This window comes from Rana temporaria, chromosome 3 (genome assembly GCF_905171775.1).
Source record: "Rana temporaria chromosome 3, aRanTem1.1, whole genome shotgun sequence".
NCBI lineage: Eukaryota > Metazoa > Chordata > Amphibia > Anura > Ranidae > Rana > Rana temporaria.
In genome coordinates, this window is record NC_053491.1 from 42,296,061 (window position 1) to 42,320,775 (window position 24,715).

General features: G+C 44.8%; 1 protein-coding gene across 1 annotated transcript in view; it reads right to left on the reverse strand.

Moving 5' to 3' along the window:
- Nucleotides 1–240: 240 nt before the first annotated feature.
- The window catches only part of ARPIN (actin related protein 2/3 complex inhibitor), a 25,705-nt gene continuing 1,230 nt past the window's right edge, over nucleotides 241–24,715 (reverse strand). The window contains exons 2-6 of the mRNA XM_040342457.1: nucleotides 22,763–22,838; nucleotides 12,182–12,314; nucleotides 5,219–5,425; nucleotides 3,513–3,679; nucleotides 241–804 (exon numbers count right to left, since the gene is read on the reverse strand). Of these exons, the coding sequence (XP_040198391.1) occupies nucleotides 796–804; nucleotides 3,513–3,679; nucleotides 5,219–5,425; nucleotides 12,182–12,314; nucleotides 22,763–22,838 (592 nt within the window). The 3' untranslated portion in view covers nucleotides 241–795. The remainder of the gene's footprint in view (nucleotides 805–3,512; nucleotides 3,680–5,218; nucleotides 5,426–12,181; nucleotides 12,315–22,762; nucleotides 22,839–24,715) is intronic.

The window sequence follows — 24,715 nt, forward strand, 5'->3', positions numbered from 1 at the left end:
GGTAAATCGCATGTATCATGATTGTATGAGCTTTAGCCCAGGTTCACACTGGGCTGCGGGAATGAAGCTGAACTCGCACGATTTCACTCCCGCTTGTCAGTCCCGATTTCGGCCACAAATACAGAGACATCTGTGCAGTTTCTATACAGATGTCAATGTAAATCGTGGGTCAAAATCGCAAAAAGCAGTACAGAAACTACTTTTTGAAATCAGTGCAGCGCCGCAGATGTGGCGTCGCAACGATTAGGACGGTGCCATTGCCAGCAAATGCCGCCGATCTGACATGTCAAATCGCACCAGTGTGAACCAGGGCTTAGTCTACAAGCTGTCAGCATTTGTAGAAATCCTACAAACTGTTATACACTTAAATCAGACAGGATGCTTCAGCCTCAGTTCACACCGGTGCTACTTGCCATGCGATTTGGAACTGCATGAAGAGTTGCCCCCTATTGTCGGCAATAGAACCATTCGACTTTGCAGTGCCGCACCGATTTGGAAAAAAAAAAAGGTTCCGCAATATTTTTTGTGATTTCAGGTGCGACTTGCCTAAACATCTGTGCATAAAGTTGCAGATGTCAGGCAAGTCGCACTTGAAATCGAACTGACCTGCGGCTTTGAAATCTTTCTACTTTAAGTGAATTAGCATGATGTCAAAATGGCATTCAGTGTGAACCAGGGCTCAGACTTGCAACCGACATTCAATAAGGTATCTACTTTTTCCATATGGGAGTGCTTTGAGTCTCTTGTTGTGGTAACTTGGTCCGAGGAATGTCAGCAGGAATAAAATCCACGTCCTCAATTATCCTATAAACAATAAAAAAAATTAAAATAATAATTACTCAAATTGCAAATCATGGGTTAAAAATATATTGTCCAACTTAAATAGGTGGATAAAACAGATTTAAAAGCCAAGTCAACCTTTGTGACCATGTATTATATTTAGGGCTTAACCCAACACATTTTCAACATCTGCAGCCCCCCCAACCACCCCCATCTACTGTAACTGAATATGGGGGTTCCTCTCTCCAAGGGTCCCTGTTTTTTTTTTATTCAGTGTGACTGTGCAGAGGTCCACCGCGTCATCCCTTCACAGAGACCCGCCTCAGAGGGACTTGTTATCCATTTATACTTCCTCCAGCTCCATGACCGAAGGTTGGTACATCAGTACAAACCTGCAGCTGAAGTAATCTGAACCACTGATCAAGGGTATAATTTACTTTGCAGTTTTAAGTGCAAAGAGTTAATAAATATACTTTAGTTTTTAAATTCAATGTGGTCGCATTTATTAATGTATTGCAAAAGGTGGCCGAAGGCTGTCCATGCATGAATCAGTGTTTCTTTTTGGATCAGCCAGCATGCTGAAAAAAAAAAAGGGGGGGGGGGGTTGTTGGGGATCAGATTCCCCCATCCACACAATCAATCAAGTTGCATGGGAGAATCCTCTCCGCTGTGTTGCTGTATTCTGTGGGGACTCCTCTGCTGTCAGAATACACCGATCAGCGCCTCAGCCAATTGGCTGCAGCACTGGTCGAACAAAAATTTTACAACAAGCCCATTTGTGAGAAGTCGATCATTAGATTGATCATGGATGGATTGAAATGTGGACACTCCCTGCTGAACCAGACCAATATCCAGCTATCTACGGCCAGCTTTAGACTGCTTTCACACTGATGCGCTTAAAAAATAGCACCTGCAAAGCGTCCGGAAAGAGTGCCTGAGTGCTTTCACACTGGAGCGGTGCACTGGCAGGCCGGTAAAAAAAGTCCTGCTAGCCGCATCTTTGAGGCGCTGTAGGAGCAGTGAATACACTGCTCCTAAAGCGCCCCTGCCCATTGAAATGAATGGGCAGCCCCGCCAGCAAAGCGTCACTGCAGCGGCGCTTTATGGGTGGTTTTAACCCTTTTTTGTGGCCGCTAGCGGAGGTTAAAAGCGCCCTGCTAGCAGCCCAATACTTCCGCATAAACAACAGTAAAGTGTCGTGAAAAACAGCGGCGCTTTACTGCCGACGCATCAGTGTGAAAGGGGTCTTGGAGAAGATATGGCTACCGCTCAAGATAGGCGTGTTGAAGGCAACACCCTCCTCAAATTGGAAGCAGCAGATGCAGGCTCAACATGTAGTGATGAAGAAGGGAAATCTGAACAGCAGCACTCCACTTCAAACGCATTTATTGTGAAAAGTAACAAAAGTTCATGACAGCAGCAGGGTACAGAATGAATAGCTAACGTGTTTCACACTCAATAGTGCTTAATCATAGCTATGATTAAGCACTATTGAGCGTGAAACGCGTCAGCTATTCATCCTGTACCCTGCCACGGTCATGAAATTGTTACTTTTCACAATAAAGGCATTTGAATTGGAATGCTGCTGTTCAGATTTCCTTTCTTCATCACTATGGCCAGCTTTAGTCTAGAGCAGTGGTCATCAACCCTGTCCTGCAGGGCCCACTAACAGGCCAGGTTTGCAAGATAACTGAAATACATCACAGCTGATATCATTTGATTCTCAGTGATTGCAGTATTCTAGACTGCATCTCCCTAAGGTAATACATAAAACCTGGCCTGTTAGTGGGCCCTGCAGGACAGGGTTGATGACCACTGGTCTAGAGTACATAAAAAGTAGCACCTATCTGGCACTCATTATATTGGATATAGATACAAAAACCATGCATGCTTTTGGCATTATCGCTGCAAGGAACAACAGACTGTCTGATCTTCTGGATATACCAAATATATAGACAGGTACTAGATCTAAAAAGAGATCCACAGTGTGCTAGCAAAGTAGCCCTTATGTGATCACAGTGTAAGCCTGCAACTAAGCATACATGGTCAGATTTACATCCAGTATTGAGCTGAAGTTCCAAAACAGTGGCACTGCTAATTACGTATTAGTACTGGAGTACCTCCGAGGCTCTAATAGGCAAATCTTGGTTTTACCTAGAAAGAGGGCCCCTCCTGCCTGGCTAGTGAAATTGGGGAAGTAGGAGTGGCAGGACCAAAAGCCAACTTTCTGGAAGAAGTCAGGTTTGACTAATAAACCTCCTGTAAGGCAAAAGTCATAATGAGCTAATATGCACCGCATATTAGCTCATTATGAAATACTTACCTCGGAACGAGGTGTGTAGCACTTACCTGGTCCACACCGAGCGAGATTTCATCTTGCCTCGGCGTGTCTTCCGGGTATCGCCGCTCCAGCGCTGTGATTGGCTGGAGCGGCGATGACGTCACTCCCGCGCGTGCGCGCGGGAGATTTAAAACTCGGCAAGGTCCGGCGGCTGCCGGTCCTTTCGCCGTAGATCCCCCCTGCGCATGCACCGCATTGCGAGGGGAATATCTCCTAAACCGTGCAGGTTTAGGAGATATTCTCCTTATCTACAGGTAAGCCTTGTTATAGGCTTACCTGTAGGTAAAAGTCAAAAAAGTGGGTTTACAACCACTTTAAATCTCCCTTGTTCTGAGTACAATATAGGTGGATATGGGCGGCTTATTGTAATCAATACTGGCAATTGTCATACCCATTCATCATCTTCTGCACCATCGCCTTGGCCCCGAGCTTCAGGAACAGGTGCACTGCTGTGAGATTTGTTGGCCATAATGTTGTCTGTCCAAGATGCTCCAGTTTGAGAATCACCAGCAAAATTGCACTTGGTCACCGTACCACCGTCAACTTTTGCTAAAGAAACTAAAAGAGAAAACACAAAAGATTAATCAAAGTAGATGTTATAATAGGCTTACACAACAAGTTGTTTACTCCTTTAGAGCAGTGGTTTCCCAACTACGGCCTGCAGGTCATATACAGCCCGCCATTACATTTTTACTGGCCGGCAGCTAGGGTCAGTGGCATATCCTGATGCCCCGTACACACGATCACTTTTTGCGATGAAAAAAAAAAAAAGGAAATTTTTCCAACTTCATCATTAAAAATAATATTGCCCACACACACCAAAGTTTTTGAAAAATGATGAACAAAGCGACGGCACTCTAAAGGGGAAGTTCTATTCGCCTTGAGGCTGCTTTTAGCTGGTTACTTGTTAGTAAAAGACGATTCGTGCTTTTTTGTCTGTTACAGCGTGATGAATGTGCTTACTCCATTATGAACGGTAGTTTTACCTCCCGTCTCATAACTTGCTTCTGGGCATGTGCGGGTTTAAAACGTCGTTTTTGCCCACACACGATCATTTTTTATGACACAAAAAATGACATAAAAAATTGAAGCATGTTCGAATTTTTTTTTTGTCGTTTTTCAGAAGACAAAAAATGATGTGAAGCCCACACACGATCATTTTAAATGACGTTTTAAATTTTTTTTCATCACAAAAAGTGATCGTGTGTACGGGGCATCAGACTGACGACTCAGATCACTTCTGATAGGAACCCTTAAGCGGGGGGGGGGGGGGGGGGGGGCTCTGATAGAAACCCTAAATTTAGGGAGGTCTGTGAAAGTGATGGGGGGGGGCGGCTTCTGGTGTACAGGGGGGGATTTTTAAGTGAAGTGAATCGAAGCGAAGAGGGGGAGCTTTAGATGTGAAAGGGGGGACTCGGATGTGAAGGGGGCGAATTCTGATGCGATGGGGGAAGGCTTCCGAACTGAAAGGGGGACTCCATCAATATGAAGTGGCAGGGGGGTCTCGCGGTCGGCTGCTCATTTAGCCCCGCACTTTCCCCATCTAGGTTGCGGGCAGGCAGTCAATCGGGTGACAGGTCTCGGGTGACCCGCTTCCCGATTGGCCAGGAGGAGGATCAGTGTGACAATAGCTACAAGAGCATACGATTCTAATCACATGCTTCAAAACCCCAACCCCCCCCCCCCTCCCATTGGAATGCATGCGTCTGGCGCCCTTCATGCAGATTTGGGCGTCGGACGCATGGATGGGGGGGGGGGGGTGGCACCCATGCACCCCTAATGGACGTGCCACCACTTGTTACATAGTTGGGAAGGTTTAATAAAGACACTAGTGTGTGTGTATACCATTGGCTCCTGCTGCTGTCAATTAAATCCAGTGACACGGGAGCCGGGGGCGGGGCTGAGTCCTGCTGTCTGCGTCAATGTAAAAGCGGCTCTCTGCCAGGGCACCCCAGAAAAGGAGAATCAGGGCTGTTCTGTGTAAAACCCTTGCACAGAGCAGGTAAGTAGGACATGTTTGTAATAAAAAAATAAAAAAAACCTTTACAAAATTACTTTAATGTCATTGCACAAAGAAAAGAAAATTAAAATACCTACATAAAAACGGTCCGTCGCCGATTGTCTTCACCCGTAATTGCTCCCCGATCTCCAGTTCAGTTTTCTCCACCTCGGCTTCTGGGAGCCAAAAGGCCACGGTGTCCTTGGGAAGGAATTTATCACTAATTCTTGTTAGCTCCTCTTTGTTGATGAGACTCTTCAGCTCTTCTATTGAGAGTTTGTCAGTTTCACCTTTTGCTTCCACCTCTGGTGACAAAGAAATGCAATTTATCATCAATAATAACCTTTTCGGTGTCATGCACACAGGCTTCTGAAAATAAGAATAAGCCACGTTCATGCACATATGGCATTTATTCTGGCCACTCTCTCTCTTAGCCCAGGTTATCCTGGATCCACTCCAGCCTGTGAATGGACAGTGAAAGGAGAAGCAGCACAGTGATTAGTGCATCAATTGGTAACGAGTAAGCACGAGAGTGTGAAACATCTACTGAGCATCTGTGGACCTTACGTGTGTCACGTTTCATCCGTTTATGGATTTTCAATAAAGTACTGGTTTTATTTCCTGGATGTGCCGCTACCTTCTAAATTTCTCACGGATCACTTGGCTGCGGGTCTAGGCAGGCATCCGGGTTTTTACACCAGTGCATAGGATCTCGCATGCTGCTTTGGAGCGGTGTGAACCCAGCCTTCTTTTGCAAGTGCATCAATTGTCAACTTACACAACTTCCATAAAAAAAAAAAAAAAAAAAGGCATTTAATATTGTACTTATAGATTACACAGTCGCAATAATCTGTCTCTTGCGCTACTGTGATCTGTAAGTGGACTTTTTTTCTACAACACAGCAGCTAAGAATAGCCAGGCCAACACGTGAAAAAATAACAAAAAGCTGCATTGTTATTCAGGTGGCGCTACAGCATACGCATACATTTTCAAATGTGTGCAAATTAAACCCCTTGGCCCGGATTCAGATAGCCTTTACGCCGGCGTATCTATTGATACGCCGCGTAAGTGCTACGAAGCGCCGGCGTATCTTCTTTCTGTATTCAGAAAGCTAGATACGCCATAATTTCCCTGAGATCCGACCGGCGTAAGTGTCTCACACCGTCGTATCTTAGGCTGCATATTTACGCTGGCCGCTAGGTGGCGCTTCCGTATATTTACGCGAGGAATATGCTAATTAGGTATATACGCTGATTCAGAAACGTACGTCCGGCGCATTTTTTTACGTCGTTTACGTTAGGCTTTTTTAGGCGTATAGTTACCCCTGCTATATGAGGCATATCCTATGTTAAGTATGGCCGTCGTCCCCCACGTTGAGTTTTGAAAATTTTACGTCGTTTGCGCAAGTCGTTCTCGAATAGGGCTGGACGTAATTTACGTTCACGTCAAAAGCAATGACGCTTTGCGGTGGAATTTCGAGAATGCGCACTGGGATTTTTCCACGAACGACGCATGCGCCGTTCGTAAAAAACGTCAACTACGCGGGGTCACAGTTAATATACATAAAACACGCCCACATCATCCACATTTGAATTAGGCGGGCTTACGCCGACACAGATACACAGATACGTTACGCCGCCATAACTAAGGGCGCAAGTTGTTTCTGAATACAGAACTTGCGCCCTAAATTATGGTGGCGTAATGTATCTGAGATACGTTACGCCGGGCGGATAGATACACCATTGTATCTGAATCCAGCCCCTTGTTTTAACATGTACTGTTAGACGGGTCAATTTAGTTGGTTGCAGGCCGGCAAGCGAGCTGGGAAATTTTGTTTGTTTTTTGGCAAGCGTCAACCTTCCATGTGCTCCTTGCTGCAAAGGTTACTTAAATGTTGGGGTGGTTGCGCGTGAGGGGAAGCTTTGCCCACCTTCGCTGCCATTGTGCTTTTGCTGAGTGTCCAGTGCGCCCCTATAATCTAGGCATACCTCCCCCAATCTATTATTACGTATGTGCTTCAACTTGGGAGACTCTCACAATTATAGCGTTAGGACTGCAGTACACTGAGGTGCTGACGTGGAAGCTGCAGCTTACCCATGTATTTGCAAATGCGTGCAAACTAAAACTTTTGTTTTTAATGTGAACTGGATCAGTTTGGTTTGTTGCAGGCTGGCCGGTAAGTGAGCTGGGAATTTCTGTTTGTTTTTGAAAAGTAAAAGTCAGCAGCTACCAATACTCTAGCTTCTGACTTTTAATAAAAAGACACCCACCTGTCCACGGACCAAGCACCGACCTCACCTGACCCAGTTCTTCAGGTCCCCAGCGTCGGCATGTTAACTGTAGGAAGACAGCTGTGGCTCCTTGCAGCTTCCCGCCACGCTGTGCCTCAAGTTCCAGCTGCCTTTTGGGACTTGTGATGTGTCCCAGAACGTTGCGGGGAACTTACGATTGGATTACCGAGACCAGGGTCTCCAAACTTTCTAAACAAAGAGTCAGTTCACTGGCCTTCAAACTAGGGGGGCCGGACTGTGGTCATTGGGAGTAGAAAAGGTCCCAATGTCAGTGGGACATAAATAATTGTTTCAGTGGAAGTAATTTTGCCACATCAGTGGTGTCAGTCGGAGAAATTGTGCTTCGTTGTTGGGGTTACTGGGCCCCATTGTTGTTGTCACTGGAAGGAACTGTGCACCGTCGTTGGGGGTCGCTGGGCCCCATTGTTGGTGTTCACTGGGGAGGAATTGTGCCCCATCGCTGGGGTCATTGGGAGGAATTGAGTCGCTTCATTGGGGTCAGTGGGAGGAATAATTCCCCATTGTTGGTATCAGTGGATGAAACAGTGCCCTAAGGGTCGGATTAAAGTAAGCAAGTGCCGCATCTGGTCCCGGGCAGCAGTTTGGAGACCACTGACCTAGACCAGACGCGGCCCTTTGCTTGCCTCTATCCAGTCCTTGGGACATTATTCCTCCAACTGACACCAAGGATGAGGCACCATTTCTCCCACTGACACCATTAATGGGACACTATTCCCCCACTGACACCGTTGAGGGAGTACTACTCCTACTGCTGAAACCAATGATGGGGCACTATTCCTCCCACTAACAATGTTAAAGGGGCACCATTGCCTCCATTGATACCAACCATGGTGCACTATTCCTCCCACTGACACCATCGACGGGGCACTATTCCTTCCATTTGATACCAACCATATTCTTCCTGCTAAAACCAAAAATGTTAAAACTAATGATGGAGCAATGTTTACTCCCACTGATGCCGGGACATTTTCTACTCACACTGGCCACAGTTCGGCCCCCGTAAAGTCTGAAGGGACACTAAACTGGCCCTTTGTTTTAAAAGTTTGGAGACCCCTGACTTAGACGATCCAAGCGGGAGCGGGTACCTGTCAAGTTCCAAAAGAAGAGGAGGGCGGGGGGAATAAAGTGGAACTTCCCATTTAGGGTGAAGTTCTGCTTTAAGTGAAGGTGTCCAATTTGTTTTACGGATCACGACACTAAGGACAGTTGGGAAAAGTTTGTTTCGTTTTACTCCTCTTTTTTAGCTATTATTAAAGCGGTAGTTCACCCTCACTGACTTGATTTTACCATCGAGACAGGCATTGTAGCGCGAGCTACAGTATGCCTGTCCCGATTTTTTTAACCCCGGACTCACCTTGTAATCGGACATCGTAGATTTCGGCTCCCGCGGGGAATGGGCGTGCCTATGGAGAGGGAGGATGATTGACGGCCGGCCCTGGCACGTCACTCTCCCCGAAGACAGCCGGAGTAGGTCTCGGCTCTTCACGGCGCCTGCGCACAGGCTATGCGCAGGCGCCGTGAAGAGCCAAGCCTATTTCGGCTATTTCCGGAGAAGCGTGACGCGCCAGAGCCGGCCGTCAATCATCCTCCGTCTCCATAGGCACGCCCATTCCCCGGTATCTTCGATCTACGGTTACAAGGTGAGTACGGGGGTAAAAAAATCGGGACAGGCATACTGTAGCTCGCGCTACAATGCCTGATTTTATGGTAAAAGAAAAAAAAATAAAAAATTTCGTTGATAGGGTGAACCCCCACTTTAATTATGGAAATTGATGGTAGTGGGTGGGATGTATTTCATTGGATGTTTTATTACTTCTGTAGTGTATTCTAGGTTTTCTATGAGTATATGCATCATACATTTCTAACAAATGAAACCACCAAACTCCTCATTCACTCCCTTGTTATCTCTCGCCTTGACTATTGCAACTCCCTTCTTATTGGCCTGCCTCTCTATAGGCTATCCCCTCTTCAGTCTATTATGAATGCTGCTGCCAGACTTATCCAGCTTACCAACCGCTCAGTGTCTGCCAAACCTCTCCTCCAATCGCTACACTGGCTTCCTATCACCCAGCGAATTAAATTAAAAATACTAACCACAACCTACAAAGCCATCCACAACTCTGCCCCGAGCTACATCACCAATCTTGTCTCCAAACATATCCCAAACCGTCCTCTCCGATCTTCTCAAGACCTCCTACTGTCAAGCTCTCTTGTCTCTTCCTCCCATGCTCGTCTCCAGGATTTCTCCAGAGCCTCTCCCATCCTCTGAAACTCACTACCTTAACCTGTCCGGCTATCCCCTACTCTTGCTACCTTCAGGCGATCCCTGAAAACTCATCTCTTCAGGGAAGCCTATCACGTCCCCAACTAATCTTTTACCACTTCCATCAGCTCATTCCCCACAGTTACAACCTTTTGTACCACCTGCCCCACCTCATTAGATTGTAAGCTCTTCTGAGCAGGGCCCTCTTAATCCTCTTGTATTTTATTGTATCTGTATTGTCTCCCTTTTATATTGTAAAGCGCTGCGTTAACTGTTGGCGCTATATAATAATATATATGATGGTATCATATGTAACATTGGAGGGGACTGCAACTTTATTTCATTTTATAATTTGTTTTTTTTTTTTTTATTGTAGAATGAGAAATTTCTTGATTCTACAAGATTGGCTTTGCTGACCATAAACACCACATTTGTACAATTTGGAAAGCTCTGCAACACAAGAATTCTGTGCTTAGTTCAGTTTTTGGGTTGGAGTGTTTTTTTTCTGCAATGAGAAAGAGGTGGTTAAGCAGCTCACCATACCAGCCAATCTGGCAAACTAACAATCCAGAGCGTCCAACAAAAACAAACAGGATTTGCTTACACATTGCAGCGGCTGGCGCTCTTTTGCACTGTATAAGCACCAATAACCGCAAGGCACACAGAAAAATAATGGTTTCCTATGTGCCCTGTTCACACTGCAACACAGCCAGGAGGAGCGGTAAGTTATGGTAAAAGGCAGACGTAGCATTTTATTGCAGCGCACAAGAAGGCAGCACATAACGCCATCGTGGTGTGTGAGGGCATAAATAAAGTGTCACTTTGTGACGCTTCAAATAAAGTTAAGAAAAAAAAAAGCTGCATAACACCGCCCCCCTCACCGCAGCTTACTGCCGGTAAAAACAAATAGCTACCTGCATGCGTAAAATGTAGAATTAGCATGTGAACAATGTCAACAAACACTCCCTGATAGAGTTAATATACAGGAGATATAGAGATATAGATATATTAGCGCCAACAGTTTAAAACAGGGGTCCTCAAACTATGGCCCTCCAGCTGTTGCGGAACTACAAGTCCCATGAGGCATTGTAAAACTCTGACATTCACAGACATGACGAGAATTTTAGTTCCTGGAGGGCCATAGTTTGAGGCCCCCTGTTTTAAACTGTTAATATATATTTATTACACACACACACACACACACACACACGTACGTACGTATATATATATATATATTAGTGCCAACCGTTTAAAACAGGGGTCCTTAACCACTTAAGCCCCGGACCATTTTGTTGCTAAATGCCCAGGCCAGGTTTTGCGATTCGGCACTGTGTCGCTTTAACAGACAATTGCGCGGTCGTGCGACGTGGCTCCCAAACAAAATTGGCGTCTTTTTTTCCCCACAAATAGAGCTTTCTTTTGGTGGTATTTGATCACCTCTGCGGTTTGAATTTTTTGCGCTATAAACAAAAATAGAGCGTCAATTTTGAAAAAAATGCAATATTTTTTACTTTTTGCTATAATAAATATCCCCCAAAAACATATATAAAAGAAAATGTTTTTTCTCAGTTTAGGCCGATACGTATTCTTCTACCTATTTTTGGTAAAAAAAAAATCGCAATAAGTGTTTATCGATTGGTTTGCGCAAAATTTATAGCGTTTACAAAATAGGGGATAGTTTTTTTGCATTTTTATTAATTATTTTTTTTTTACTACTAATGGCGGCGATCAGCGATTTTTTTCGTGACTGCGACATTATGGCGGACACTTCGGACAATTTTGACAAATTTTTGGGACCATTGTAATTTTCACAGCAAAAAATGCATTTAGATTGCATTGTTTATTGTGAAAATGACAGTTGCAGTTTGGGAGTTAACCACAAGGGGGCGCTGTAGGAGTTAGGGTTCACCTAGTGTGTGTTTACAACTGTAGGGGGGTGTGGCTGTAGGAATGACGTCATCGATCGAGTCTCCCTATAAAAGGGATCACTCGATCGATGCAGCCGCCACAGTGAAGCACGGGGAAGTCGTGTTTACATACGGCTCTCCCCGTTCTTCAGCTCCGGGGAGCGATCGCGACGGGGCGGCTATAAACGAATAGCCGCGCCGTCGTCCCGGATCGCTCCCCGCGGGAATCCGCCGGCCGCACGCAGCTGAGGGGGTCCCGATCGGACCCCCGACCCGCTAGAAGGCGGGGACGTATATATACGCCCATCTGCCTGTACGTGCCATTCTGTGGACGTAAATAGGCGTGCGGCGGGCGTTAAGTGGTTAAACTATGGCCCTCCAGTTGTTCAGGAACTACAATTCCCATCATGCCTAGTCAGGTCTGTGAATGTCAGAGTTTTACAATGCCTCATGGGACTTGCAGTTCCGCAACAGCTGGAGGGCCGTAGTTTGAAGATCCCTGGTTTAAAAGGAGAAAATTTATAGTAACAGTAAGAACAAAAGGAAATTTGTTCAAACCTAATAAAATGTAACACCTACTGAAAGAAGACATGAGGAAGCCGGTGTTCACTTTCTTTGTGTCGCTGAAGTTGGGCTCAATTTCATTTCCTTTACTGTCAAACTTCCTTCGATGTATTCTGCTAGGTTTCAGGTAGACAATATACCACCGTTCCTAAAAAAAAAAAAATGAAAAAAAAAAAATTAAATTTTTTATTTTTTTTGCTAAATATACAATTTAAGTTATTCTAAAGGCCTTTCATTCTCTGCATTAAAGTAAAAAAAAAAAAAACACACACACACACACACACACACACACACACACACACACACACTTTGCCTTATAAATACCCAAGCCCGATTTCAATCCAGCGATATGCATGAGAGCCTCGGCTCTCTCCTCGCTCTCCTCATTGGCTCAGAGATAACCAGTGAGGAGGGAGCAGGGGGGCCGGGCACAAAGAGCCAGACCACATGAGTGCCCCCATAGCAAGCGGCCTGCTATAGGGGCACTCAGCAGGAGGAGTTAGAAGCACCGGCGGGGGACCTGAGAAGAGGAGGATCAGGGCTGCTCTGTGCAAAATTATTACACAGAGCAGGGAAGTATGACATGTTCATTTTAAAGAAAAAAAATATGCATTTACAATCTTTAAAAAAAAAAAATGAAAGCCCAACTTAGCTTTCAGCTTAAATCCGCTAAAAGCGGTCATCGCGGTTACATCAAAAGGTGTTTTGCAGTTCCATTTTCTTTAGAAAGCAGCCACAGCCCAAGCAGAAAAGCCTGTCCATTGCCAGCATGCTGAAGAAGGATCCTTTCTCTCTATGTGGCAGCAGCTGTCTCTCTGCAGAGGTCCGACATGCCCCATGCTGGAACAGACCTATAACTCAAATCAGCAAAACATGTTTCCTACTGATTAGAGAGTTCTAGCTCCGATATTAAAAAAGAAAGGAAATTACCGCGCTGGTAAATTGGGGGGGGGGGGGGGGCTGCTAGCACCACAATTGACAAATATTGTGTAAAAACCTCACAAGTGCAGCGCTAAATAATACATAAGGTGATCATACATACGCACATATGTGTCGCCACAAAAGTAAAAAGAGAAAATAGGAATCACACCACTTAGTGCAAAATGAACAATTTATAACAGAAAAGTCCACAAAGCTGCAGCCTCTCCCAGCGACAGCGGGCAGGCATCTTCTCCAGACGCTCGCTGTCACGGTTTGAAAATAAGGTGGTCCGTACAGGGCTCTGCCCGCCTGCGTCATTCATTCACAGCCCTCTGTGAATAGGAAACTACAAATCCCAACAGCCTTTGAAGTCGTCAGCTTGTAGATTCAATGTACTATCAGGGCCCTGTTGAGCGCTCTGGTAGTTTCAATTATTCTTCCTGTCAATATGCATCTGTCTGCCCATACGAGATACCAGCAGACAGATACACTGACAAGTCTGCTGGAGTCCAGCATGGCACCCAGTCTGCTGATCACAGGTGCAATGCTTTCCAGGCTCCAAGTAAAAAAAAAAAAAAGAAAAGAAATGCACATTTTTTTTAAACCTGCAAAAAGATGTGCATTTATTTTAATTTTTTTTTTTTAAAAGTGAACTTATCTTTGAAAGTTTTTTGGGGCCAAAAATGCCCAATTCTGCTTCAAAATTAGCTTATATTTTCAGCATCGGGTGACTGAGTACTAAGGGCCAGATTCACATAGAATTGCGGCCGTGTAACGTAACCCGTTTCCGTTACACCGCCGCAAGTTTTCAGTGTTAGTGCCCGATCCACAAAGCACTTACCGCAAACTTGCGGTGGTGTATCGTAAACACGTCCGGCGCAATTAAAAATTTAAATTAGGCGCGCTCCCGCGCCGGACGTACTGCGCATGCTCCGTTCGCAATTTTCCCAAAGTGCTTTGCGCGAAATTAACGCGGCGCGACGTGTTTGTGAATCGCGACGTGCGTAACGTACTTACGCCGGGAAAAATTCAAAAGCGACGCGGGAACGACGGGCATACTTTAACATGGTGAAGTCATTTTACACCATGTTAAAGTACCCCTAATTTTGCGACGGGAAACTAAGACTTGCGCCGATGTAACGACGGGAAAAACCTTTGTGGATCGCCGTAACTGCTAATTTGCATACCCGACGCTGGAATACAACGCAAACTCCACCCAGTGGCGGCCGAGGTACTGCATCCTAAGATCCGACGGTGTAGGTCAATTACACCTGTCGGATCTTAGGGCTAGCTATGCGTAACTGATTCTATGAATCAGCCGCATAGATAGAACAACAGATACGACGGTGTTCCTACCTCCAGCCAGTGTCTTGTAGTGACGGACGGGGGGGGCAGCAGAGGAAACCACAGAGCATCAAACAGTCCCAGACATGCTGAACACAGAAGATATGTAAGGGAGTTTCCTTTTTCAACCCAGAAAAGTGCATTTCGAATGTTCAATAGGAATTATTATTACAGACAATTTACACAGCGCTTTACATACTGTACATTCACTACAGGCCCTGTGCTCAAGGAGCTTACAGTCCCCTTCATGCATACTAGGAGAGGAGCCAATTAAACCTCCAGCATGTCTTTGGAATGTGGGAGACGACCGGAGTACCCGCATGGTAAAGCATGCAAACGCACAAGAGCAGCATGGAGACTCCATACAGATAACGTTGTATTTTTAATACACTTGTTGGACGAATGTCGCACACATTTATGCATGCTGCAAGAATTCATACATTTCCCTAATACCCTACAAAAAAAGTTCAATAAAAAAAAAAAAATGAGCACAACTCACACTGCAAACAATAGCATGCAATTCCCCCCACAGTGTGTGTGTATATGTGTAATAAATATATATATATATTAGCACAACTCACACTACAAACAATTGCATGCCCCCACAGTGTGTGTGTGTGTGTGTGTGTGTGTGTGTGTGTGTGTGTGTGTGTGTATGTATGTATGTATGTATGTATGTATGTATGTATGTATGTATGTATGTATATATGTATATATATATATATATATATATATATATATATATATATATATATATATATAAGCACCTCCAGCAGCCCTGATTTGCTACCAGATATGAACTGTGAGTTCTAACTTTTTTTTTTAAACTGCCCACTGGATGGCGCTTTAATTATATATATATATATATTATATATATATAGATATATATATATAGAGCGCCATCCAGTGGGCAGTTTAAAACATTTTTTTAGAACTCACAGTTCATATCTGGTAGCAAATCAGGGCTGCTGGAGGTGCTCACAGGGCTGGAGGAGAAGTTTCTGGACCCTGCTAGTTAGAGCTGCACGATTCTGGCCAAAATCAGAATCTATTTATTTGCTTAGAAGATTGATCACGATTCTCAATGCGTAACATCATATTTCACATTAAACAAAAAAATAACTTTACCATTTTCGTTTTTTGTTTTTTTAATTCACTGAAGTGTATTTTTTCCCAAAAAATGTTGTTTGAAAGACCACTGTGCAAATACAGTGCGACATAAAATATTGAAACAATCACCATTTTATTCCCTAGGGTCTCTGCTAAATTATATATATATATATATATATATATATATATATATAAAGTGGGGGTTCCAAGTAATTTTCTAGCAAAAAAAAAATCTGATTTTAACTTTGTAAGAAATAAGTGTCAGAAAAAGGTTTAGACTTTAAGGGGTTCAACTTCCAGCATTTACACACAGAAGTTTTATCCCTTTGATCGAAGAAGGAAGAGTTACAATGTTTCTACTTATCTTCTAGCACAATGTTGTTAAAAACTTGGCAGACTGCCAGAGTGAGCAGAGAAGTCTCTACACTTGTTACATGAAAGAATCAGGAAACTTTGCATTAGAGATTGTGAGGGGTGTTGAATCGAGATTGCAATTTTTAACGATTAATTGTGCAGCTCTACTGCGAGTATAGGACGGAAATTACGGTATATCAGATTGGGGGCGGACCACCTCTACACCTCCTCCAGCCCTGTGAGCACCTCTAGCGTCCCCGATTTGCTACCGGATATTAACTGAGTTCTAAAAATGTGTAAACTACCCACTAGATGGCACTTTAACCCCTTTCTACACACAGGAGCTGTGGGGGAAATAACATGCGATTCTTTGCAGTGCAATTTGCGCCCATTCAATTTGTATTGACACAAATCATATTGCAAAGTTTTGGTTTTGAAAGTATTAGGGCAAGTACCGATACCAACTCAAATGCTTGGTATCAGCACCAATACTGGTATCAGTATAGCATTACTCTATACTAAACCATGCCCTCAAACTCTTCTAAGGGCCCTTTCAGACGTGCGGACCGTATGTCCGCTTTTTCATCCATCCGTTTGCGGATGAAAAAGGGACATACATTGGTTCCTATGTGATTGTGGGCATCAGCGGATAAACATCCGCTGACACCCGTAATCACCCGCCTCCGCAAAGATCCAATTTTGGAGACGGAATAATGTCCTATTTTTTCTTCCGTCTGCGGATCGGATGAACACGGACACACGGTCCGTGTTCATCCGATCCCCCCATAGGGGAGAGCAGAGAAAAGACAGGGCGGTCCCTACACAGTGTGCAGGGACCGCCCTGTCAGCCGCCGGCTCAGCGGGGATTTTACGGAGCAATCCCCGCTGAGCTGACGGACACACGGAGGCAGATCATTACTGATCCGCCTCGTGTGAAAGGGCCCCAAGATGAAAAACGTACCCTGCTCGAAGACCTTCTGCATTTGGCACACTTCATCTAGTACGATGCACGGTCCCCTGCTGTGCATTGTGCTTCCTTCCTGCAGCCCTGTGTCCTCTAGTGACGTGGAATAGAAGAAAACACAGGGCACAGTGGGGGGACTCCAGTATCCGTCAATCCTAGAAGTGTTGAATGCAGAAAATCTAAAGGCGAGTTTCTATCAACCCAGAAGAGTCGGGCGCCATAGGATTTTCAAGGAAAGCTGCATTTTGTCTTTTCAATAGGAAATATTATTACAGGGATTTATATAGCACTGACAAATTACACAGTGCTTTACATACTGCACATTTACATCAGTTACTCGGCTCATGGGGCTTACAATGAAAGGCCCCCATCTCACATACAAACAAAAACTAGGACAAATTCAGACAGGAGCCAATTAGCCCACCAGAATGTCTTTTGGTTGTAGGAGTTACCCAGAGAAAAAAAAATCAATACAAGCACAGGGAGAAAATTTAAACTCAGTACAGATAGGGGTCCGTTTATAAAACATTAGTTGGACAAATGTCACACACATTCATGCATGCTGCACACATTTTGGCTGTAATTTTTCCAATAGATTCATTCCCATGATCAAGAGCTCCACCTAGTGGCCAAAATGCAGTTTAGTTTTTGAAACACCTCAACGAGAAAACATACTGCATTTTGGCCACTAGATGGCCCCCAATGATCATAGGACAGTGATGGCGAGCCTTGACACCCTCAGATGTTTTGGAACTACATTTCCCATGATATTCACCTACCTATGAGCATCATGGAAAATGTAGTTCCAAAACATCAGGGGTGCCAAAGTTTGCCATCGCTGTCATAGGGGATGAGAAAATTACAGCCAAAATGTGTGCAAAGTTTGACATTCATCTAATAAAGGTTTCATAAAAAGACCCCATAGTGTAGTGACCGAAATTCGAACTGAGGACCCACATTAAAAAAAATAAAATAAAAAATAAAATGTAGTTTTGCTTTAACCACTTAAAAGCGGTGGTTCACCCTCCATAGCAACATTTTAGCATAAAATTAGGCATAGTAGCGCGAGCTACAGTATGCCTGTCTTGATTTTTTTAGCGCGGTACTCACAGTGCAATCGTACATTGAAGATTACGACTCCCCGCGGGGAATGGGCGTTCCTATCCAGACGGAGGATGATTGACGGCCGGCTCTGGCACGTCACGCTCCCCGAAGACAGCCGGAGTAGGTCTCGGCTCTTCACGGCGCCTGCGCACAGACTATGCGAAGGCGCCGTGAAGAGCCAAGCCTATTTCGGCTATTTCCGGAGAAGCGTGACGTGCCAGAGCCGGCCGTCAGTCATCCTCCGTCTGGATAGGAACACCCATTCCCCGCGGGGAGTCGGTATCTTCAATGTACGATTGCACTGTGAGTACCGCGCTAAAAAAATCAAGACAGGCATACTGTAGCTCAGGCTACTATGCCTAATTTTATGCTAGAAGAAAAAAAAAAAAACATTTTTTTTGTTTATATGGTAAACCCCCGCTTTAAGACCCGAACCTTTAGGCAGCTAAAGGACCTGGCCAGTTTTTGCGATTCAGCACTGCATCGCTTTAACTGACAATTGCGCGGTCGTGCGACGTGGCTCCCAAACAAAACTGGCGTCCTTTTTTTCCCACAAATAGAGCTTTCTTTTGGTGGTATTTGTTCACCTCTGCGGTTTTTATTTTTTGCGCTATAAACAAAAATAGAGCGACCATTTTGAAAAAAATGAATATTTTTTACTATAATAAATATCCCCCCCAAAAAATCTCAATAAGCGTTTATCGATAGGTTCACGCAAAATTTATAGCGTTTACAAATAGGGGATAGTTTTATTGCATTTTTATTAATAATTTTTTTGTTTTAATAATGGCAGCGATCAGCGATTTTTTTTCTTGACTGCGACATTATTGACACTTCGGACAATTTTGACACATTTTTGGGACCATTGTCATTTTCACAGCAAAAAAAAATCATTAAAAATGCATTGTTTACTGTGAAAATGACAATTGCAGTTTGGGAGTTAACCACTAGGGGGTGCTGAAGGGGTTAAGTGTGACCTAATTTGTGTTTCTAACTGCAGGGGGTGTGACTGTAGGTGTGACTTCATTGATTGTGTTTCAATGACGGCGCCACAGTGAAGAACGGGGAAGCTGTGTTTACACACAGCTCTCCCCGTTCTTCAGCTCTGGGGACCGATCGCGGGACTCCAGCGGCGATCGGGTCCCGTGGTCACGGAGCTTCGGACCGAGTCGCTGGCGCGCGCCCACGGCTGGGCACATAAAGAGGACGTACCTGTACGTGCTTGTGCCCAGCCGTGCCATTCTGCCGACGTATATGTGCAGGAGGCGGTCCTTAAGTGGTTAAATCTACCACAGAAAAAAGTATTAGTTTTTTTTTTGCGCACATTTTGACCCATGTATAATGGAACAAACAATAAACACCAGTATTCGTTATCACAGAGGGTGTGCTATTTGTGAACCAGACAGCAAATTCATTGCTTATGTTTTTGTTCAAATCTGACACCTTCTATCAAATACTTTGATAGAACAGCTGCCATAATCCTCCCTAGATGTCTTCAAAGATCTTCTTACAAAGACGTATACACTGTGAGAATGACATGTTATCAGAAATGTGAAAATCCATCTGCCTCCATTCTCATTCACTTGTGTCAGCCTCGGAAAGCACATTTATCTCTGCGCTTGTTGAACCCTTTGCCAGATTGAACACGGCAGTCAACCTGCAGAGTCCTAAACCACAGCGAGATGTCCGATCACGCTTCCCGAAAGACGCTTCCACACAACTTGTTTTTCCAAGGCTTTAAGAACGTATTTTTATCTCTGAACACAGAACTAGTTTTAGGCAATCTCGGGTTTGATCTCTGTCAAATCCTACTCCTGTTGGGTTTCAGATGTTCCCGAAGTTACAGCATTAAAGTTATTTATTCCACAAAAAAAGGGAAGGACGAGGATAAACAGAAGAGGCAGAGGAGAGCCCGGGCGAGTAAATAATTGACACCAAGATCAAATAATAGACTTCCCAACTGCAGCTCTACATTGAACTTGTAGCCTGTGGTTGTAATTGATGTTCATATTGCTGAGCAGGCTGCAAGAACACTACGGGATACCTGTACTGAGAATGGACTTGGAGACAAATACTCAGATCGTATTTACCGATTGTCAACTGTATCATATACATACATGGCGGCAAGGCGGCTCTCCTGAGCAGGAACACTTACCTAGTATGTCCGCCCATGCGATCTGATCATTAGGCAGAGAGCCAGAACGGCGCTCTGTCAATGTAAACAAGGCAGATCGCCGTTCTGTCAGTAGGGAAGGCATTGGATCCTGTGTTGCTGCAAAGCTGAGACACGGATCTATGCCGTATTCTATATTTATTTTTTTCAAAATGGTAGGTCTTATTTTGTTTATAGCGCAAAACAAAAAGCGCAGAGGTGGTCAAATACCACCAAACGTAAGATCTATTTGTGGGGGAATAAAAAAGGACATATATTTTATTTGTCTACAGCATCGCACAACTGGTTGAAACTTGTGACATCATCACGCTGGATGCCATGACCATTTTATTGGATGAATAAAGTGCTTTATATTTATATACAGGAGTGCGATATTGGCTTAACCACTTAAGACCCGGACCAAAATGCAGCTAAAGGACCAGGCCCCTTTTTTACGATTCGGCACTGCGTCGCTTTAACTGACAATTGCGCGGTCGTGCAACGTGGCTCCCAAACAAAATTGGCATCCTTTTTTTCCCACAAATAGAGCTTTCCTTTGGTGGTATTTGATCACCTCTATGGTTTTTATTTTTTGCGCTATAAACAAAAATAGAGCGTCAATTTTGGAAAAAATGCTATATTTTTTACTTTTTGCAATAATAAATATCCCCCAAAAATATATAAAAAAACATTTTTTTCCCTCAGTTTAGGCCGATACGTATTCTTCTACCTATTTGTGGGGGAAAAAAAATCATCGCAGTAAGCGTTTATCGGTTGGTTTGCGCAAAATTTATAGCGTTTACAAAATAGGGGATAGTTTTATTGCATTTTTATAAAAAAACATTTTTTTATTACTAAGGACCCTATTTCTAGTCGCCAGAGGCACCTAAGGTACCTGTAATCTTTTATGTGCCACAGGTCCATAAAAATCAGTCGAGCCCTGTCTGAAACCAGAGGGTGTGTGATCCTCAACCACTTCCCGCCCGGCCTATAGCAGAATTGACGGCCGGGCGGTGGTTCTGGACATCTTTTAGGATAACGAGTAGGCGCACGCCTGTGAGGGCACGCAGCGAGGCAATCCGTGGTGCAGCGTGTTACTCTGACATACCGCAACACTGGTCTTGGTAAAGAGCCTCTGGCAGCTGATCAAGGTGTAAACAGGAAGAGCCGTGTATCGGCTTTTTCTCTAATTGCATCCAACAGACGCGACTAGAGGAGAGCCGATCGGCTGCTCTCCTGATAGGGGAGGGTCTGCACTGATTATAAACACAGCCCCCCTGAGGATGCCCACATAGGACCACCAGGGATGCCTACCACTGATGACCATCAGGTATGCCACCCATGGCCACCAGGGATGCCAATGTGTGCCCACAAATGCCAATCTGTGCCCAAAAACGATGCCAATCAGTCCTCACCAGTAATACCTGCCAGTGCCTCAGTGATGCCCATCAGTGCCACCCAGTGTCTGGCACTGCACTAGTGTGAACTGGCATTTAGTGCTCTGGATTGAGACAAGTACACGCTATAGATCAGTGGTTCTCAACTCCTTTCCTCAGGACCCACTAACAGGCCAGATTTTAAGTATTACCTTGGGGAGATGCAGAATAGAACACTGAGCAACAAATGAGATCACCTGTCATGGATTTCAGTTATCTTGCAAACCTGGCCTGTTAGTGGACAGCAGTTTAGAACAACTGCTATAGAGGGATATGCTTTGTTCATATTTAATATCTGAGGTTTATAACCACTTTAAATAAATTGCAAGGGCCCACGTGTTTAAATTCCACCAACAAAGCTTGCTGTGAAATCCAACATGAGAAGTGAGACTCTTATAACGTGCCGAATCTTCCACTACCACTGGGAGTGTTTGTTCACCTTTTCAGATGGAGTGAAAAAGTAAACTAACAGCTAGATTCACGTACAGCCGCCTATCTTTAGGTCGGCGTAGCGCATCCCATTTGCACTAAGCCAACGTAACATAGTGAGGCAAGTACTGTATTCACAAAGCACTTGCCTCCTAAGTTACGTCGGCGTAGCGCAAATGGCCCGGCGTAAACCCCGCCTAATTCAAAATAGGCAGGTAGGGGGCGTGTTGTATGGTAATGAATTCACGATTCATTACCATACATGTAAATGAAGCGCCGATCGTACGGTGCATGTGCGCGCATGCTCAGTATCACGTCGCAAATACTCCTTGCTTTCGACGTGAACGTAACCTACGCCCAGCCCCATTCTGAATCGGCTTACCCAAACAACGTAAACTAAGTGAAATTCGACGGCTGTCCCGACGTCCATACTTAACATTGGCTGCGCCATCTTTTTGGTGGTTTATCTTTACGCCTAAAAACGCCTTACGTAAACGGCGTATATTACATGCGACGGCCATGCGTACGTTCCTGAATAGGTGTATCTTGATCATTTGCATATTCTCGGCCAGCGTAAATATGCAGCTAAGATACGACGGCGTAGGAGACTTACGCCGGTCGTATCTTAGCAACAGAGAAGCGTATCTCAATTTAAGCATACCGCTTACAGATATGACGGCGCGGATTCGAACTTACGACAGCGTATCTACTGATACGCCGTCGTAAGTCTTTATGAATGTAGCCCTAACTCTTTAAGCCAATTGAACGCCATAACTGCTCACCTTTTTTCCTTTAGCGTCTGTAATAACATGGCGAGAGAAATCCACCAACGTTCCTTCCAGGAGCACGCCTTGTCCACTGAGGAGATAATCCAGACAATCAATGTTAGTATATGAGATGTAATTAGAGATGTTTGTAAAATGCATTAAAGGGGTTGTAAAGGTACAATTTATTTCCCTAAATAACTTCCTTTACCTTAGTGCAGTCCTCCTTCACTTACCTCATCCTTCCATTTTGCTTTTAAATGTCCTTATTTCTTCTGAGAAATCCTCACTTCCTGTTCTTCTGTCTGTAACTCCACACAGTAATGCAAGGCTTTCTCCCTGGTGTGGAGTGTTGTGCTCGCCCCCTCCCTTGGACTACAGGAGAGTCGGGACGCTCTCTACGTTTCAGATAGAGAAAGGAGCTGTGTGTTAGTGGGCATCCTGACTCTCCTGTAGTCCAAGGGAGGGGGTGAGCACGACACTCCACACCAGGGAGAAAGCCTCACATTACTGTGTGGAGTTACAGACAGAAGAACAGGAAGTGAGGATTTCTCAGAAGAAATAAGGACATTTAAAAGCAAAATGGAAGGATGAGGTAAGTGAAGGAGGACTGCACTAAGGTAAGGGAAGCGATTTAGAAAAAAAAAATGTTACCTTTACAACCCCTTTAACTTAAAGCAACCAATTAGATTTCAGTTTACCGACATCATATTGGTGATCAATGCTTCTGCCATGGATCTCTGCACATCACCGTTGATTTTTGTTCTTATTAAATAAAGGCTCATAAAATGACAGAATGGCACATAGACATCAATGGGAGCGCATGAAAAACGCATCAAAAAAAAGGGAACAAATCATGAAATGCAGATACAGTCTTAAAGCGGAGCGCCACCCAGAGGGGGGAGCTCCGCTTGTCTGCCTCCCCCCCCAAACTCTGCTGCCACATTCAGGGCAGCCATCAGAAATTTTGGGGGCCCTTACACAGCTTTAGGCGCCCCCCCCCCCCGACCATCAACATTCCCCAGGGCCCCCCACCCGAGTGCCATCCCACATCCTCCTCCATCCAACGTCCTCCTCATCCAGTCCCATCTCCCCCATCTATATACACAAAAGGCCAAACACATGAGTACATAATCATGCAAACACACAATGTGAATGAATAAGTCAATATATCAGGTGAGTTAGATAATCAATAGTTCTTCAAACCACACGTGAGGTATCGTCGCGATTGGTAGAGCGAGAGCAATAATTCTAGCCCTAGACCTCCTCTGTAACTCAAAACATGCAACCTGTAGAATTTTTAAAACGTCGCGTTTGGAGATTTTAAAGGGTAAAAGTTTGTCGCCATTCCACGAGCGGACGCAATTTTGAAGCGTGACATGTTGGGTATCAATTTACTCGGCGTAACATTATCTTTCACAATATAAGAAAATTGGCCTAACTTTACTGTTGTCTTATTTTTTTATTAAAAAAAGTGTATTTTTCCCCAAAAAAGTGCGCTTGTAAGACCGCTGCGCAAATACGGTGTCTCCATGCGCCGGGCCCGCGCCCACCCGCACCACTGATCTGGTCTGTACATACAGTGTTATTGGGCACTGATCTGATCAGTACATACAGTGTTATTGGACCCTGTGTCTCGGTGCGCACCCCCCTCCCCCACCGCGCCGGCCGATAATTCTGCAGGCCTATGCTTCCTTCTGTGAAGCCCGCAAAGCCGTGGCCTCAATTACGGGCAGGCGCGGCGGGGGGGGGGGGCGGGACACGGAGACACAGGATCCTGTGTCTTTGTGCGCCCCCACGATAACGCGGCGGGCGCCCAGATTTTGTCAAACCCGATATATATATATATATATATTATATATGCCTGCGCCGACATATACCGAGCGCAGTACACTCGGGTACATTCGGCCAGGCTCGGCTTCACTCGTAGTCACGCTCTGTGACGTTTATGCCTGAGAAGCCGCGCCTGGC